The following is a 17,628-nucleotide window of genomic DNA, read 5'->3' as shown; positions in this document are numbered from 1 at the left end:
GGTTAAATAACACTCAACAATAATCATAAATATATATTTTTTTCGATAATAATGGTTAACAATATTTATTTATGGTACTTTCGGAACTTAAGTACAACTTATATAACAGGAAATTAGGCCGGTTCACTACAATGTTTTTAGTTTGATACACTATATTTTATGTTATATTACATTACGCTACACATAATTACAACTTACATAAAATATTTATAAAATATAAACAAAAACATCTCAACATGTTCGATTATTTGGCAATTTGGGCGACCCAAATAAATTACAGGATTTTTAATAATTCTCATTAAAATAGTAATCAGTTTATATAAAATATACAAATTTACATAACAGCAATTCGTTAAAATTATCGGTTTGAGTCCTTAATATACACAAGTTCACTAATCACAGTGTCTAATCACAAATTGGACGGACTATTTTAAGATATACATGTATTTTATTATTATTTTATATACACGATTATTTACAATTTTAAAATTGAATATGTACAATTAAACAGATCTTTGTTTCACTTCGAGCAATTGAGGATGATTTTCAACGATATTCAACAGAATACCGTCGATGTAACAGCGCAGTCTCACATTATCCTCCTGCTGTTCTTTTAAGGCCTGTTGAATCTGTAACAAAATATTTATTAGAGCAAATATAAAAATAAAATAAGTTAATACATTTATAATTAATCAAAAGAATATTAGCAAATGTGCAATTCTTACAAGCATTTTTGATATAATAAAAATAAACAGAAATAAATATGTTAATTTAAACGTTTACAATAATTGTGATATTTAGAAATATATGTTAAATAAAATCAGGTCTATGTTACATAACAAGTACACGAAATACATATCAAAACATGCAACAAAAAACTACACATTGACTAACAGCAACTCCCAAATTATTTAGTATTACACAAAATAACTTAAAACATCGCTGTTACAAACAACAAACCCATAATCAAGGATGAAAAATAGATTTAACCATAGTACCAATCATGCATGACTATAATAAATATGGTGCATACCTTCGCAATAGACTCTTGGTCTTGTGGAATACTCTAAAAATAAAAAGAAAAACAATAAGCAACCCTTCAAACTACGCAACTTGAAGCAACACTACAATTATAATTTTTAACTTCAATCTAAAGGAAATATCAATATTTAAGTAAAATTCAATTTAATATTATGAAAACCAATGAGCAACGTGCACAAAATTTCTCCCACAATTAACTTTTTTAATAAAAATGTTTATGATGATAAAATGTAGTTATAAAACTATGAAAGATTGTTAAGAATAAGCTCAAGTAATTAGGCGAAATATATCAAATTAAACATGAATTTATGACTCGATAACAATCATATTGAAGCTATTCTTTTATCGACTTTCGAATACGTGTATTTACATCCGAGAACAATTTGTATTTACAAACAAAAATACCTCATCTTTGCTCATGGCGTTGAGTTCGGCGGCCAGATTGTTTTCGCCAGCGGTCAACATGCGACCCTGCTCCAGACCGGCGTGCAGGAGATTCGCCTGCAACTCCTCGTTGGTCTCCTGCAGACGGGCGTTTTCCGCCCTCAACGCCTGCATCTCTTCGTGCAACTCCTCCAACCTCAAAGCCTCGGGGGACGTCGTCGGGAGGGCGGGCGTGCGTTTTTCGGCCCGCAAACGTTCCACTTCTTTCGACATGTCCTCCAGCAGTTGGACTTGAGCCTCGTGCTCCTGGTTCAGTCTAATAATAATAATAATAATAATAAATTATTTTTAAGTGGATTTATAAATGGTGCCTTGGTGTAGTTACCTTCTCTCCTTTTCTCTAAAACTAGTGGCTTGTTCTTTAGCAGTGATAATTTCGTTGGTAAGATCTTGTATTTGATCGGTGAGTTCCTTTCTCTCAGCTTCCAGTTTTTCGATTCTGGCTCGTTGCCTTGTAACTTCCTCTTTGAAATTCGTCGACTCGACCTCGGCAGATTGTAAGCGTATGCTGGCGTTTTCTAATTGTAGCTGTTTCTCCCTATCTAATCTGTTCATCAATTCTTTCGACCGCCTTTGTTCGTCCTTTAACAATTACGACAAGTTACAACAGCTTTAATTTATTATCAGCAAGTGTCCTTACCTGTAGCTTTTCTTCGTAACGATATTCGGTATCACGAAGCTGTTCTTCAAGCATGATGACTCGTGCTTGAAGGGCTGCATTTTCAGCCTTGACCCTCGTGTACCTTTCGTCGTTTTGGTGCGCTGAATCCTCCAGGACTCCTACTTTTTGCTGCAACACTTGAAACTGGAACAAACAACGAAGATTCAATAAGGAAGATAGTAGTTTAATGAACCGGAATAAATCTACAGTCATAAACAGTCAACAGATGTGACATAAGTACGTTACTGAATTTTACAGGCACCATATTCGGAATTAGTTATACAATAATGTTTACGCTTGTGGTATATTTAATCACCTATAGGCTATGATTGATTACATATTTAAAATACGACACGTCTTAAACAAGAAAACGTGCCACATTGTTACAAACACGAATAAGATAAAAATCGATTTCCGGCGGTACTAAAATAAATCGCTCAAGCGTCACCGGTACTTAAAAGAAAGACCTACGTTGTCGTTGCCGCAGCACCACTGCAAGTCGTCGATTTTCTTCACGCCGTTGGTACCGTAGGGCGGCGCCCTGAAGGCTTGGGGGCCCACGAAATCGAACTGTCCCTCCCACATGTCGAATTCCATTTCGGGCATGTGGAAGGCGCACTTTTCGTCGTCCTCGTCCATTTCCGCACGGTTTCAGTCCTCACATTTCACTAACAAGACATGTGTGACTCGTACGACGATAAGATGCGATAACCCTCAACGAAACTGTTTTAATTGCGTTTAATGGTAGCCTATTGACGGCGTTTAGACGACTGAGAGCCGGGTATTTGTCATAGTAATTTATGGACTGGGGATTTAATTGACTGGCACCACCTCTGCAATTCGTGTTATTAGTATTAAGGTTTGGACTCGTTTTTTCAAATTTTAAATGCCCTTTTTTAATTGATTACTTCGGCAAAGTGTTTAGGATAGTTTATGAGCAATGAACTCTAGACAATGCACAGGAATTTTCAGTGCTGGTAATCGTTTCTAAGTATGAATATAATCGAATGCAACGAGCGTCCCATAAGCCATATATCTTGTCCACATTCCAGTACCTACATACCACCGTAAGTTATTAACCCATTAGCAGCTGGCAACAGTTACAAGTGCCCATTTCGTTAATCCTTTTTGTTAAACGTTTGCCAAGCGGAATCGGACTGAAGAATGCAAAAATGTGAATGGATTCGAAGATATTAAGTTAAATTAAATGCCCAATTTTAATTCATAAGTGAGTGCGAAATGATATCTACATATATGACGAACATTTATTAGTAACTATACTGATAATTATATTTTACAAGGTATTTTGTTTACTTTTAAGTTGTTATCAAATATATTATGACTTTTAGATATCAATAATGGTTTAGTTCTGGTTACACTCGACAATTCATGAATGTTGCCAAATGTTTTAAGAAAAACCTATGAATAAGATCTATTTTTATAAATCATGAAAACATTTTGGGTGAAATACCTTGAGGTTTTCAAATTTAAAATTTTGAGGACACAACACCACCGTTCACCGATTGTTAATACGCCACTTTGAAAACAAACAATTATCTTTAAGCCAACCTATTTATACTCTCATATGTCCAAAGATAAATACAATAGAATTAACAGTATGGGCGTTTACAATTGGCCACAGTAACGTTACCTCTAACTATAACTCAGCAAAAAATTCACACTGCTTAAAAATTACGACAATGGCTCATTTAGGTTGGGAAGATGTTAAGGTCACAGGCGATTTTCAAACAATACCATTAAATATTTCACTCCGACTGAATTCGGTGAGGTTGATTCCAAAAATAACTTATATCTTAAACACTGTTGCAGTTGTATTCGATAAAAAACGGCGAACTATTATTATCATAATTTATTCGGCGATAATGACTTGAGGAAATTTTCCAATTTATAGTTTAGAGCAGGAAAAAACGTGTCTAGGGTCATCTCATCTTAACTTACAGCCAGACAACATGTTTGCTACGTAAAACACGTAAAAATAAAAACAAATAAAAAAACTGAAACACAGACACACACAGACACGGGCACGAGATAGGAAGGCGTCGATCGCGCGCAAAACCGTCCAGCGATAATATTTAAAATTAAAAGACTGATTGTGAGTTAGTCGGGTTTGCAATGTGTGTGTGTATCAGTGACGTCGGATATAAAGTACAGTCACGCAGATGCCCGACCGCACATTATCACGGCTCGGTCTCAAGACTACGCACGGTACATCTCTTCGTCCATTATGCATGCCGGTTTGGAAAAACGGCACTAGTGCCATTCATTAGCACGCTTGCAGTGTCTGGCTGGGCCGATTTTGCAAGGTCGCCCGGCAAGGTTTAAATATAACCGAAGTTCAGGTATCGTGTCCGCGACTGAAGGCAGGAATGGATAAAATTATACGGCCCAAATTGGACGATTTAATTTTTGTCTTTTTTGTATCATTTGTTCGTAAAAAGTTGTATTATTTTGGAAGAAATGCAAAAATATTAAGCTTTATTATACTTTAAAAGACGACCCAAGAAGTAATTACTGTATCCAGAGTTTACCAATAACAAAAATATTAGTTTCGTTTAATTTCGATCTGGTACCATTAGTTTCAATCTGGTACCATATACGATATAAAGGAAGGTACTACCTCGAAGCAAAAATATATGAAATAAATAAAATTGCATAACTCAAACTGGACGATTTGACTTCCACATTATTTTTATTTCATCAGTAAAATGTTGTACTGATTTTTTACTGTTCAACTAATTATTGGAACGTTAAGTAGTCCTATTTTTTGACAATTTTCTTGTAATATTTTAGTAAATTTTGATAATACCAACTTATAAACAAAATTTGTTTACAAATAATAATTGTTATATACAGCGTGGCACATTTGAAAGTGTATCTACATAAAATTTTTATTTTTATCTAATTTTAGCATACTTTTTTTTTCAAATGTAAAGCATGAAAATATGTACTTTTTCATTCAGCTCAAAACCAAAACCTACAGAGTAATTTTTTGCTATGAAAATTGAAGAAATCATGCTAGCCAATCTTTAAATTTAACTACACCACTGTTCATAAAAAAATGAATGAAATTAATTCAATGAAAAAAATAAAAATTATATTCTTGTGAATTTAATTTTTTAATCTATGTAACGGAATCTATGGAATAAACTATCAAAAGAAAAAACTCAAATTATTTTATTTTTCAAAAATATTGGAATATTTTTCTAATAATACTATATCAATTTAATACTACACTTACACCAATGCTCTTAAATATCAAATTTTCGTAAGTACTATTAATGAATCATCAATAAGATTTGGGCATTAAAAATATTAGTCAGTGGCGCCTCGTGATGTCTGAGTCTGGTGACATATTTGGAAAAAAACAAAAACAATATTTTATTTTTATTTACGCATGATTAACATACAATTCATTTTTGTCACAAAAATTTATTATACAAGATGGAATTACACGAAACCTTTTTATACCAAATATATTCACAACCCTTTGAAAATAAATGATATAGCCAGCAAAATTATTTATTTATTTATCGTACCAATATATAGTAAATGAGCGGTTTTTTCGTCTGTATTAATGTAATAATAATTAAATTAAATATTAAAACTCCACCACGTCAACTAAATAAGTTACTTCGTGTCTTTATTAAGTTATATAATTTTAGAAAATCAAAATTATTAAACAAGTTTTGACTACTGACAGAAACTAGGTTCATGGTACTATAAAACACAACACAAGAAGTAATTATAACATCCAGAGATTATTAATAACAAAATATTAGTTTTGTTCCATTTCAATCTGTCACCATTAACGAAACCAAAGGTTTCAAAAATATTAAACAAATTTTTACAGTTGGCAAAAGATAAATTTATCGTAAATTAAAATAATACACGAGAATTAATTGTAAAATCTAGAGTGTATTTAGTAAAAATATTAATTTCGATTAGTTCAGTCTGGCACCATTAACAATACAAAGGAAGGGATTACCTGAAGGTAAAAATATATGAAATAAATAAAATTGTATAACTCAAACTGGTCGATTTGATATCCACATTATTTTTATTTCATCAGTAAAATTCTTCGATTTTGTATTGGTCAATAATTTGTTGAAAAATAATAGTTTTATTTTTCGTCAAATATCTGGTAATGCTTTAGTAAATTTTAATAACAGTGTGGTTCATTTGAAAGCGGGAGACTCTAAAATTTTTATTTTTTGTCTAATTTTATCATACTTTTTTCAATTGCAAAGCACGAAAATACGTAAGTACATATTTCTATAAGTAAAGACAAATTTTTAATTTCCAAAAAAATACTTTTTATTTTATGAAATTTTGTATATACCCAATTTAGGAGGTGTAATCCCATAGTGTAGTTTTGCTAGTTTATCTCTTCAAATTTATAGCCCAAAAAATTACCTTGACGTTTTGATTTTGGGCCAAGAAACGTGACAATTTGTCTATAAGAATATATTTTAGTTCAGAATACAAAAATAATTGCAGAACATAGAATTTCTCATTAACAAAAAAATCAATTTCGTTTGTTTAGCTTCGATCTGATACAATCAACGATACACAAAAGGTAAAACTGATTCGATTTTAATGCGACAATGCAGGAAATTAATGTTAAGGTCATGAGTTACTTTGTAATTAGTGTTGTTTATCGATAATTCGGCGAACCAGTTGTGTTTTTACAATTATAACTTGGTAATCAAAAGAGAACATCAGTAAATAGCTAAATTTAAATGTGACAGACAAGGCATTTTGCCCAGATTTCTTGCTAGTTTATAAATACAACTAACCATGTATGTTTTTAATTGTTTTATACATTTTTATTTATAGTACACTTATGTAACTTACGAGCAATAAATTATATGGTGTTTTGGTAGTATTATTTCTAACACAACAAAGACCCCAACACTCTTTAACATAAGTGTAATATCTAGTTAATATTCATTGAGCAATTTCCAACTCACACATAAGCAAGGATTTATTTTATGGATTACACGTTTTGAAATTTAATACAGATTTAAGTCCCCTACTTCCTGTTAAAAGCCCAACATATCCGGAAACAATAATTTGAATAACAGATTAGACTCAGTCAACAATTGCTCAAAACTAATGACACCAAACCGGTAAATTACTCACTCTGAATATATTTATTTGAAATAATAGGTGTGATATTTAAAATTATTCATTATAATACATGGAACAAATATAATAATTGCAATTTAAAAGTTTAAAAATACTCCGGCTATTATGTGTGTTAAGTTGACCTAGTTCTTTGAATTTTGCAACAATTAGCTGGCATAACATAACATCGTTAGTCCGGTTTAAAAACTTACTTATAGTTTGGACCTTTTTAAAATTCAAAGTAGTTTGTTAATTTACAGACCTAGTTAGATTATCGCATCATCCAATTAAATTCGTTAATTTTGTACATACTTCTAACACCTGACAGTTTTTAACTTAATTAACGGTAAATTGACAGGGTTTTAATTATAAAAAGTCATTAATACGGATCGTGTTTGTTTATGTAACAGATAAACTTCACACAATTACACTTATGTAACGTGGTTACAGTATAGGAAAACTAATTAAAGTCAACCATAAATAATGTAAAAGTTCGATTGGGCGCACTTACATAAGAAAAATTGTAAACAAAAACACACCCCAAAGCAACCTAACACTGCCTCCCCTTCCAAAAACAACGATAACAACACTCAATACACGTTAATGCAATTACATAATTGAATAATTAATATGTTGGCGTGTATTTGTGGATTTCTAAAGAACAATTGCCAAACATCCTACAAATTATACGCTATCGTAATGATAGTGCAAACCTAACTGCGATTTAATAGCGGTAGGAAACGGACGGCCGTGTTTATTAGCATCATGCAATTAACATCTTCCAAATACGGCAACCTGCGTGGTACTACCAATGCTAAATGAAAGGTGTGTAAAATGAAATACCTTATGGTGGAGATCGTGCACATCCTCCTCCAGGGATGCATCCGAGTACATATCATCGGCGGTGTCGCACGTGCTACTCCTTCCAGACGAATTGAAACTGGAGCTCCTGTACAACTCACTGAAACGACGACAGTTTTTTTAATGGCAATGCTAATAACCCGTTGACATCATCAGTTTTGTAAGTGCACTATTTAATAGCACAATTATGGGATAAAAATAACTGTTTAAATACGTAAATACAAGACATTGAAATGTTAACAACAACAAGGTGATAAATAGAAACAATGAAATATTTCAGGAGGTTTGTTATTGAAAGAAGTTCCATTGTTTCTGTCGGATTAAGCCTACAACTTACAATCGGCGACTGATTCACACTTTTGCAATAGGAACAAAACTAATGATGTCACTCTTTGAAATGAATAACTAATTGATGTTGTGTACATGCATACCTTGCCAACGCGCTGGAACCTAACTGTCTTTTTCCATTGCTGAAACAAACAATATTACGATTAGTTTATATAAACTGACGTCACAGCACGCAACAAACTGACCGGACGGACGGACACATGAGCACTAATACATTTTATAGGTGTTAAGATCTGGTCGAGGAAGCCGCACAAATTGATTTATGGGTTTTAGAATTGTAACGACATATTTATGACCTTTATTAATCTAGCAGGAATATGTTCAAATCATATTAGTTGGCGGGGTCAATGTGTGATTGAGTATGTTTTAGAAGTGTGCCAAAATAATCTGACAAGCTATTTTGGACCGCATTTTCCAAAATATTTATCATTAAGACTTCCCGAAGGTGTTTTACAGTTTCAGGACACGGGGAAAGTTTATAAACGAATCGAAATTACCTAAATCTCAATCTGCCAACAGCTTTCATCACACCGAAATCAAACACGAAACACTGAAACACAAACCATTGTCCAATTAGCGTCCGGCATGTCGTTAACGCAATACCTTTTTATAGAAAACCGACCGCCCACGTGACATTCAGAAACCATAAAAATCCCAAACCGATTTTAGACACAATCCGCAACATTTGACGCCGCGTTCGAACGGCGCAGCGTTACGACCGAATCCATCTGAAAGACTGTTACTTTCCCGCGACGTGAAAAAATTCTTTGTGACTCACGAAATATCTGTATGCGGGGTCGAGACGGACGCGTGTGCGATACCTATGCCATGTTCTTTCGGCGAGATCTCTCCGGGCTTTTTGGAGGCTGAGTGGGAACCGTTTAAGGTCAACAATGGTCTCGCGTTCGTGACGTAACTGCACCGAAAGAACGATATTTGTTCTGTACGGGAAAAAACAACGTGCAATTTCCTATGTGGCAGTCGAAAGAGCATAAAACCACAGGTTTGTGCCTCGATAATGACGGCGGACAAAGAACCGTGGGTGGCGTTCACACCCACCCGATTCGGACGTTCGATTCGCGGGTGCAACATCCTCTAACAATCGACACTATTTACTATTTACTCACCGGACCAAAATATTTACGAGCCGAACTATGTCACTGGCGATCGGTACGTGCGCTCACTTGTTGCAAGTGCAATTGTATAACTTTAAAATCATCCACCAGGTCAACCTTGATTTATTGTGTTGGAAAAACAGCGGTATTATGTGTGTGTGAAAATCAATGAACCTTTGATGTTTTCCTAGGAGTGTGCAATTATATGGTGATCGCTAATTGTTTCATTATTTAATTGGATGGTGTGGAAGAGACTTTCGAAAATTTACCTCGGGAGTTGCAGAAATTGATATTTTTTAGTAAATTGAAACGTTTCATCAGCGAAACTATTTGGGATGTGGAAACTGGAATTTTGCACAAAATTCACACCTAACAATGCAATTTGAATGCAAATTATTACCGTTGTTTCTTCATGTTAAAATTGTTTAATTAAAACCATTCATTTCTAACGAAATTACGAATAGTTTTACTTTTTTATTTTAATTAAAACAATTAACTGTTGCGAAATAATCCTGTGAAGTGGATACGTGTAATTTTATAAGGTTAAGTGTAATTTCACTACGAACGTTAAATATTTAGAGAAAGCCAATTAATCAACGATAATTAATATACTATTAGTGATTTAGTGTAACGGAAATGCCCATTATAATTACTTTAAGTGAAACTGGAGGACATATTTTACTCAACACTAAAAGCTTTATTAAAATTAACAGTTATTTTTAGTTATATTATAACAAAACAATAGTTTCCATTCACATAACTCACTCGGTTAAAAATACCAAAATCCCAAAATACTTAGTTTCATCGAGTCAGAATTCGTGTCCTGAATAAATAGTCAGATAAATTACATTTATGGTTGGCCGTAAAGCCGAATCGATATTGCTGTGATTCCGGGACTTTAGTAAATGCGCATCTCCTAAACCAATTACTTTACGAACGAATAAATCGTCGACTTTATCTTCTCATTTATCAATCTGGAGAAATGAAGACATTCCCTTTGATGCTGCTATTTAATATAATACATAGTTTGTTAGTACCATCTGGTTTCTAAGGAGTTCCACTCGAAACGCTTTTGATGTTATGCTAGCACTAAAAGGTCGCTCAATAGTGTTTTGGACTACAATAATTGACGATAAATCAATAAGTTAAGGAGGGATGGAAATGTTAATGGGTCACGGCAACCAAATAAATACTTACACTCTGAAAGAGCCCCATCTTCTGTGTGGCAAATCTTGATGACTGAAAAAACAGCATGATGTAACATAAATATGTCTGTGGCAGGAAGTTTTACTTACTTGGGTGAAGAACGTCTCAAACTTGTCCTCAGCCAAGTGTTACGATTAATGCCGGATGGACTTCTTGTACCGCTACCATTTTCTCTGCAACAACAAAAAACTGATTGGTTACATAATTGTCCAATAAAGGTACAACGGTTGTTTTGCATTAAATCAATGATGTGCCTAAATGAATTTGCATAATTAATAAATTATAATATTCAACGTGTGACTCATTCGTTTAATTTGACTGTTGTAATTTTGTTTATAAAACAATACAATTGTTAGTCACTGTGAAAACGTCTTTTAACTATTGACCCACGTTTTATTAATCATCTAATCATGGTTCAAAGTATTTCTAAGGAGCAGCCAGTATGATAATATAGTTATCTCACAACGTGTAAAACGTTAATTTTATTCAACCAGTTGTTAGATTTAAATACCCCTATTATGGTTAACAATTTGTGTACAACATTTTTATTATAAACAGAAGTGAACAATTGCCAGTTGATGAACGGAACTGTTTTCACTTATAAACAAATGCAAGTTTCTCTTTTTTATATAATTTTCTAATTAAAGCAAACCTATTCTTTTGATACGAGTTACACCAGGTACCAATGATTTTATTATACAAGATACCCACATATTATTATCACTATCATACAAACAAAACTAATTACAGGAAGCAATTACAATAACAAAATAGAAACAATATAAATTCCGATAAGAACATTCCTAAGCCAAATAAATGCACTTATTCGACACAATTTTGTACATTTATTTATTCAGGTATTGTGTTCATTTAATCATAGCTATTTATTTAAAATGTATACAGAGTGATTCACCTAATATATTCACTAGAAGCTTATGGAGAACGAAAAAAGGTATTGATTCTAAATTTTTATAACAATTATAAATTGATTTATTTTTTTCTACTTTATTTTGCACAATATGTCATTTCCGGTTTCACCGGAAGTGACATCAACTTTGTTATTTTCAATGGAAAATTAACAAAAATAAAATGTATGCTACTTTTCTTTTTTTTTATTAAATTAAGGATGCAGTTCTAAGGAAAATCTATGAATATTTATTGAAAAAAACATAATGCTCTTAGAGAAATAATTAAATATAACAAAATTTTAACATTTTCAATTTAAGTTTATTTACACTAATATGGAGTATTTCTACCACATGCTTTAATGACCTTTTGACAACGTCGTCTCATATATACAAAAATTAATGTTGTTATGACGTCCTAATCAATGTGTCTCCAAATTTCTATGATCTTTTCGTAGAGTTAGTTTGAAGTGTTTGGTAGTGGTTGAAGAGTTCTTATTTGTCTTCTCATATGGTCCCATACATATTTACTCGAATTTAAGTCCGGCTAATCCATCAGCGGAATATTTACCTCGTCAAGGTAATCTCTGACAATTCTCGCATTGTCATGCATAAAAATAAACTCTTCACCAATAAATGGACCAAAGGGTACAACATGAGGTACTAGGATATCCCTTATATACTTCCACCAGCAGTGATAACCAGATCCATATGTGTCTAATACCTCCCCAAATCGTTACCGATCCTCCACCAAAAGTAAGAGTTTAAGGTATATTAAATTGAACGTAACGTTCTCCTAGTTGTCTATATACTCTTCTACCACGATCATTGCTATATTTAAAGGAAACCTAGACCCATCACTAAAAGATACATGACTCCACTCAACTTTTCCTAAGATACACTCGAGCAAAATTCAGTCGATCCCTGCGATGTGTTGCAGTCAATAAGGGACCTGTTACAGCACGGTACGGGGTTGGTTTTTTTGTCTTCTCCGTATGGTATCTTGGCTTATTCTTACATTATAAGTCAATGAAATCTGTTGCAGCAGTAAAGTACTGGTTGCAAAGCTTTGTCTAAGGGCTTGGATTCTTAAATATCAGACTTGTTGTGGTTAACTTAAGCTTTTTCGCCCCTGTCAGGTATTATTATTACATTGTTACCCGTTTTGTAAAATCGTTTAATCACTTTTATGTCACGTTTAGACGATTTGATATTTCATTAGGACTTTTTCAACGGCAAAATTTTCTCTTGCGATTATTTGCTTGTGGTTAATTTTTAAGAATTTAAAAAGTAATCGTTTTAGAGAAAATGTTAGGTTATTTGAAATTTTTATGTTAAATTTTATGTTAAAAAAAGATATTTAAACTTTAGTGAATATTCCAAAATTATGGATTTTCAAATTCAACATGCAATTGAAAATAAAATAGATATATAATGTATATACCTCTAAACCAATAGTTTTTAATATAAACATTTTTCCAAAAATTTCGACAGATTGATAGTCTAACTAAAATGCTTGTAAACCCACCAAATTTGATGCCGGAAAATTAATTTGTGACATACACGTTAAACAAAAACCATCCTGTAAAGATCCAAGTTTTATACAGGGTGTTAGTTATTTATGTTTAATTTTGTGCATCGTAAAACATCAGTAATTTTGTTATTTTCAGCGAAACACCATGTATATTTTAGCATAATTAAATTGTATATTAAAAAATCTTTTAATTGGTAGAAACATTTCCTTTATATAAAATGAATATTAACAGAGATTTTACCAGGAATTTTTTCAAATATTTGTAAAAAAAGTAACGTAAAAACTATTGTATTTAAGTATAGGATGTGGCATAGTAATTTTATTTGCAATTACATGTAAAATTTATAAATCCAAAAATATACAGGATGTTTCATTTTAAATAACATTTAAAATATCTTCTTCAGTTTTCCTTAATCTTCTAATAAAAAAGTTAGTAGGAAATGTAATCCAGAAATCTTAAACTTTTATGAAATTATAGATCATGGGTAAGTTACAATAATAACAATAACAATATTCAGAACACTCATTTAACATAATTTTAAATATTTGTTTATTCAAAAATAATATTTATTTAAATAAAAATTTTTTTTTCCAGACATGAAAGAAAACAAACATGTGTTTTATTAACAAATGTCTTCCCTTAAATCCCGAATTCATCCTGGTCTTTTTCTTTCATTAAAGCACCAGATGCCCCAAACAATAATTCACCCTCTTCAAATTGAAATTCGAGAGTTTTATATGCAGCTGCCCCTCAACCAGCTCCATTTTCCCTACATGTCGGTTTACCTGGTGTTCTTGTCGCTTGCGATGCCGGAATCGGCGTCCATGTCGGCGCCTTCGCCGGACCACTCGTAGTTCTCGCCGTCCGACAACGAAGAACATTGACTTTTCGTTTGGTCGGCCGTTTGGACGAAATGGTCCGGACTCGTGGTGCCATTTCCTAACGGTTCTTCGCTCGCCGATATCGGTGACATCATGCTATATCTGGAACAAAATAAAACGCCACTTTTAGTCACAGCTTTGGTATTTGGATTTAAGTAAACGTTAATGGGTCTTTTTTAAAAGACAATACTCGCTCGTGCTGCTCGAGCCTCATGGGAAAGTGCATGCGAAATCGTCCTACACAGTCACAATCGAGATAAGCGGGCGTAAAGTGCGAATAAGTATGAGTAACTGTTCAGTTTTTGATAACGAAAGAGATGTTTTAAATATGGAGGTTTTAAAAATGCACGGAGGAAGTTAAGTACACCTTTTTAATTGGGTTGTTTTATTACACTTTTTTGTTTAAGTGAGAAAGTTGTTTAATTTCCATTTTATGTGTGATGGTATTTACCCGCACGTCAAAGGAAAGTGTGTCAACAAAAATACGTGGAAAATGAACTTTACCAAAATAACTGACCGTGCCATTCAATCGATTGTTCCCAAAACTATTTTAGAGATACAACGGAGGATAAAAAATAGATTTTCTCATTAATTATCTTTCGGTAATTGTATAATTTGTTAACAATAGTTCATTACTACATTTCTCTCGTATGTTACTCGAAATGAACTTATGCACGTCAAGGTTAACAAGAGTAGCAAAAGAAATGTCAGATCCAGCCACTAACATTTGCATGCGATTAGAATCGTAGCATGTCCTTAAACGTATAGAAAAGTCTAACGAAAATACAGAAATTCTATTTAAAAAAACACGAGTTGTTGAACTGTTATGAATTAAGTTGGAATGTGGCCCATAAATATGCGTCTTGGATTATTAACGGATATTCCTGTTGATTTCGAAGACGAACGAAAGTCATTCCCATGTGAGAATCCCACGATATTATGTTGTATGGCAATTACCATCATTTCCCTTAATACCTACTACCTTACAGGAAACGCAGTTTCCTGTCAGCGGGTTAAAAACGAAACCAAAAAGACGTTTGCAAGTGCTTCGTTTAAGAAACGTTAGGTATAAAACGTCGCAGTTTTATTTTTAAGTCGTTTATGACACAATTTGTCGCTCAAATATTTGAAAAATTCGGAATATGTGGCCCATTTTTAAACCGACATTTTTTAGTCTATTTATACCGAGTTGCATATCATTGAAAATTAATGAAACCGCCGAGCTTTCTCTCGAGAATCAATTCTTCAAACATCTTTTCTATAATTCGAATCGGATGTTACATCAAGTTAAAATCAAAAGTATGCTGTGAAGTCACAAATTAACTGAAATACTTTCTATAAAATATTAAACACAAATCTTAATTGCCCGAATATATTTAACCATATAAATTCCAAATTACTCACAGAAATATCGATAAATGAGAAAGTCAATTGGTTTCTTATCGAACCTCATTTGAATCGTTTAATTGGCATTTTTAAACTCATTTCTAATCACTTTATAAGGCAATTTTCCCAGTAAAAGTTGATTTATTCAACTGGAGTACAAGGCGAAAAAAACGCATTTCCAATCTAGAATCGAAGCAAAGAAAGTTATGATTTTTTCATACGTTAATGTGCACAATAAATACGTGTTGAAATATGTTAACATCCAACTGATTGTGTGCAGTTATTATTTGAAAATAGCAAAAATTTATAAACAAATGCGATTCGAACGAAACGAAGGTCGTACCAGCCGGTACTGTACTTTTAATAAAACGAGACAAACGTATTTTATGCTCGAAGGTAACACAACCGATCAATTTAATAAGTTATCAGTTTAAAAAAGAATTAAACTTAATATTGTTTTAATGTTTCGATTGTTTCTTTATTGGATTAAAGTTCCCAGAAACTTAAAGCACCCATTAAATAGAAAAATAATAAATTACAACTGGTTATAAATCATTTCCTACAATTTTCCTTCAGTGTTTATTTGTTTCTGGCAAATGTGCGTTGATTAAGTGGCGTTTAAAGCACAACGAATATCGAAATAAATTTAAAACCCGCACAGTTATAAAGTGCCGTAACAAAACGCAATTAATATTTATAACGAGATGTGTCCAGAAGAATTTCTAACGTTTTCTACTGCAGTTTCCAATTATACAACACAATTAAACGCTCCAATTGTCGCAAAACGCAAAGATTTTATACTTTCAATGGGTAAATTATGAGTTAATCGCTTTTTTTTGTAAATTATATGTTAAGGGTATGATTTGTATTGATTATTTTCTTTAAATTAATTTCTTTCACGTTAAAATTGGTTGTTTAATGAGCTTAAATTGGTATTTCATTAAATTTGTTGATCAATTATATAATTCCTAGTACAGTTAAATACATACATGTATAAATTGCTTGTGGTTTTCGGGTTCAATTATTTATTTATTCATCACTATTGAATAAACGAGTTAAAAAATAAATGTTAGTCTCACCAATGTATCAATACAAAAATTAATGTGTGCAGAAATTTAATACAAAGATAATGTTCAAACCTCCCCATATTATATGACAGTTTATCAGCATAATTTCAAAACAAATGTAAGCATTAAATTACATTGAAAGTAATGTTTTAACATAAACTTTACTGCAAAGCGTAACTATTAAACAATGAGTTATTTAAGTAACAAAATATTATTTTTACTATGTGTATCTTAACAACAGTGTTACATTTTTTATAATTGGAGTAAAATACAACAATTCTTCATTGAAAATATTTTTTGTCCTTTAAGAAAGCCCACAATAAAACGATTGTTATACTCGTATGATGGAGAAATCGAGAAAGCCGTATAATAATCCAGTACAAAATAAAATGCATAATAATTTTATTTAATAACGTCTATTCAACGAACAATTTAGAAACATACAATCTACATAGTTTTAGTAATAACCGGTTCGTCCGCATTTTTGTTTTTTCACAACAATTCTAAAGGTTCGACCGTTGGTTTAAATAATTTTTAAGGGTAACAAGTGCAATTTTGTACCTGTACAATTCACTTATAACAACTTTAGTTAGTCAATTTACCTGGGTACTTTAATGAGGGTATTATTTTAATACAGCTAGACTAAAGTCAACAATCTAGATTAAATTCTTATAGAAATCTCTCACCTTCAAAGTACCGTGTAAACACAGGTGAAGCCAAACAAATACCAAGAACACAAAACGCGATAAAAATCCACAGTCACAAAAATCACACACTAAAAAACGCGCACACTGTCGGCACGGACGTGAGATGAATCCATCCAAGTTTTAAAACGAAACGAAAAACGTAAATGTGTAAAACAAGCGACGAGCAGTTGGTTCCATAACATGCGAGGCCCGTCAAGTGTTTGGTACGGTTGCACGGATAGGCGAAAGGTATTTCGATGAGTTTGCGCACACATCTTTTCACCTGTTTCACGTTTCGGCTAGACAAAGAGATTCTCCCTCTTTATGCAACTGTCGCGACAACA

The 17,628-nt window shown here is 32.5% G+C and overlaps 1 protein-coding gene across 3 annotated transcripts; it reads right to left on the bottom strand.

Moving 5' to 3' along the window:
* Positions 1-20: 20 nt before the first annotated feature.
* On the bottom strand, positions 21-17,464 carry LOC109606843 (rab11 family-interacting protein 4B). Of its 3 annotated transcripts, XM_020023378.2 has the most exons (11): positions 17,285-17,462; positions 14,050-14,247; positions 10,914-10,997; positions 10,816-10,857; positions 8,587-8,625; positions 8,138-8,255; positions 2,126-2,290; positions 1,811-2,067; positions 1,447-1,741; positions 1,034-1,066; positions 21-629 (listed from the first exon to the last, which is right to left on the bottom strand). In XM_020023378.2, the coding sequence occupies exons 2-11, from the start codon at positions 14,238-14,240 to the stop codon at positions 504-506; spliced, it is 1,350 nt and encodes a 449-aa protein (XP_019878937.2). In that variant the 5' UTR covers positions 14,241-14,247; positions 17,285-17,462; the 3' UTR covers positions 21-503. The 3 variants fall into 3 exon arrangements, with proteins under 3 accessions (XP_019878937.2, XP_019878944.2, XP_049819387.1); XM_020023385.2 differs by lacking the exon at positions 1,034-1,066 and having other exon boundaries at positions 17,285-17,464; XM_049963430.1 differs by lacking the exons at positions 10,816-10,857; positions 10,914-10,997; positions 14,050-14,247; positions 17,285-17,462 and adding exons at positions 9,001-9,053; positions 9,107-9,154.
* Between the last annotated feature and the right edge of the window lie 164 nt (positions 17,465-17,628).

This window comes from Aethina tumida, chromosome 2, assembly GCF_024364675.1.
Source record: "Aethina tumida isolate Nest 87 chromosome 2, icAetTumi1.1, whole genome shotgun sequence".
Taxonomy (NCBI): Eukaryota; Metazoa; Arthropoda; class Insecta; order Coleoptera; family Nitidulidae; genus Aethina; species Aethina tumida.
This window is presented reverse-complemented; position numbering and strand designations above follow the sequence as displayed.

Coding starts and splice junctions, on each gene's coding strand:
- LOC109606843 (XM_020023378.2), bottom strand. CDS start 14,240: ATGATGTCACCGATATCGGCGAGCGAAGAACCGTTAGGAAATGGCACC. Junction 8,256..8,586: donor GGTTCCAGCGCGTTGGCAAG/GTATGCATGTAC, acceptor TCGTCGTTTCAG/TGAGTTGTACAGGAGCTCCA. Junction 2,068..2,125: donor GTTACGAAGAAAAGCTACAG/GTAAGGACACTT, acceptor TAATTGTTAAAG/GACGAACAAAGGCGGTCGAA.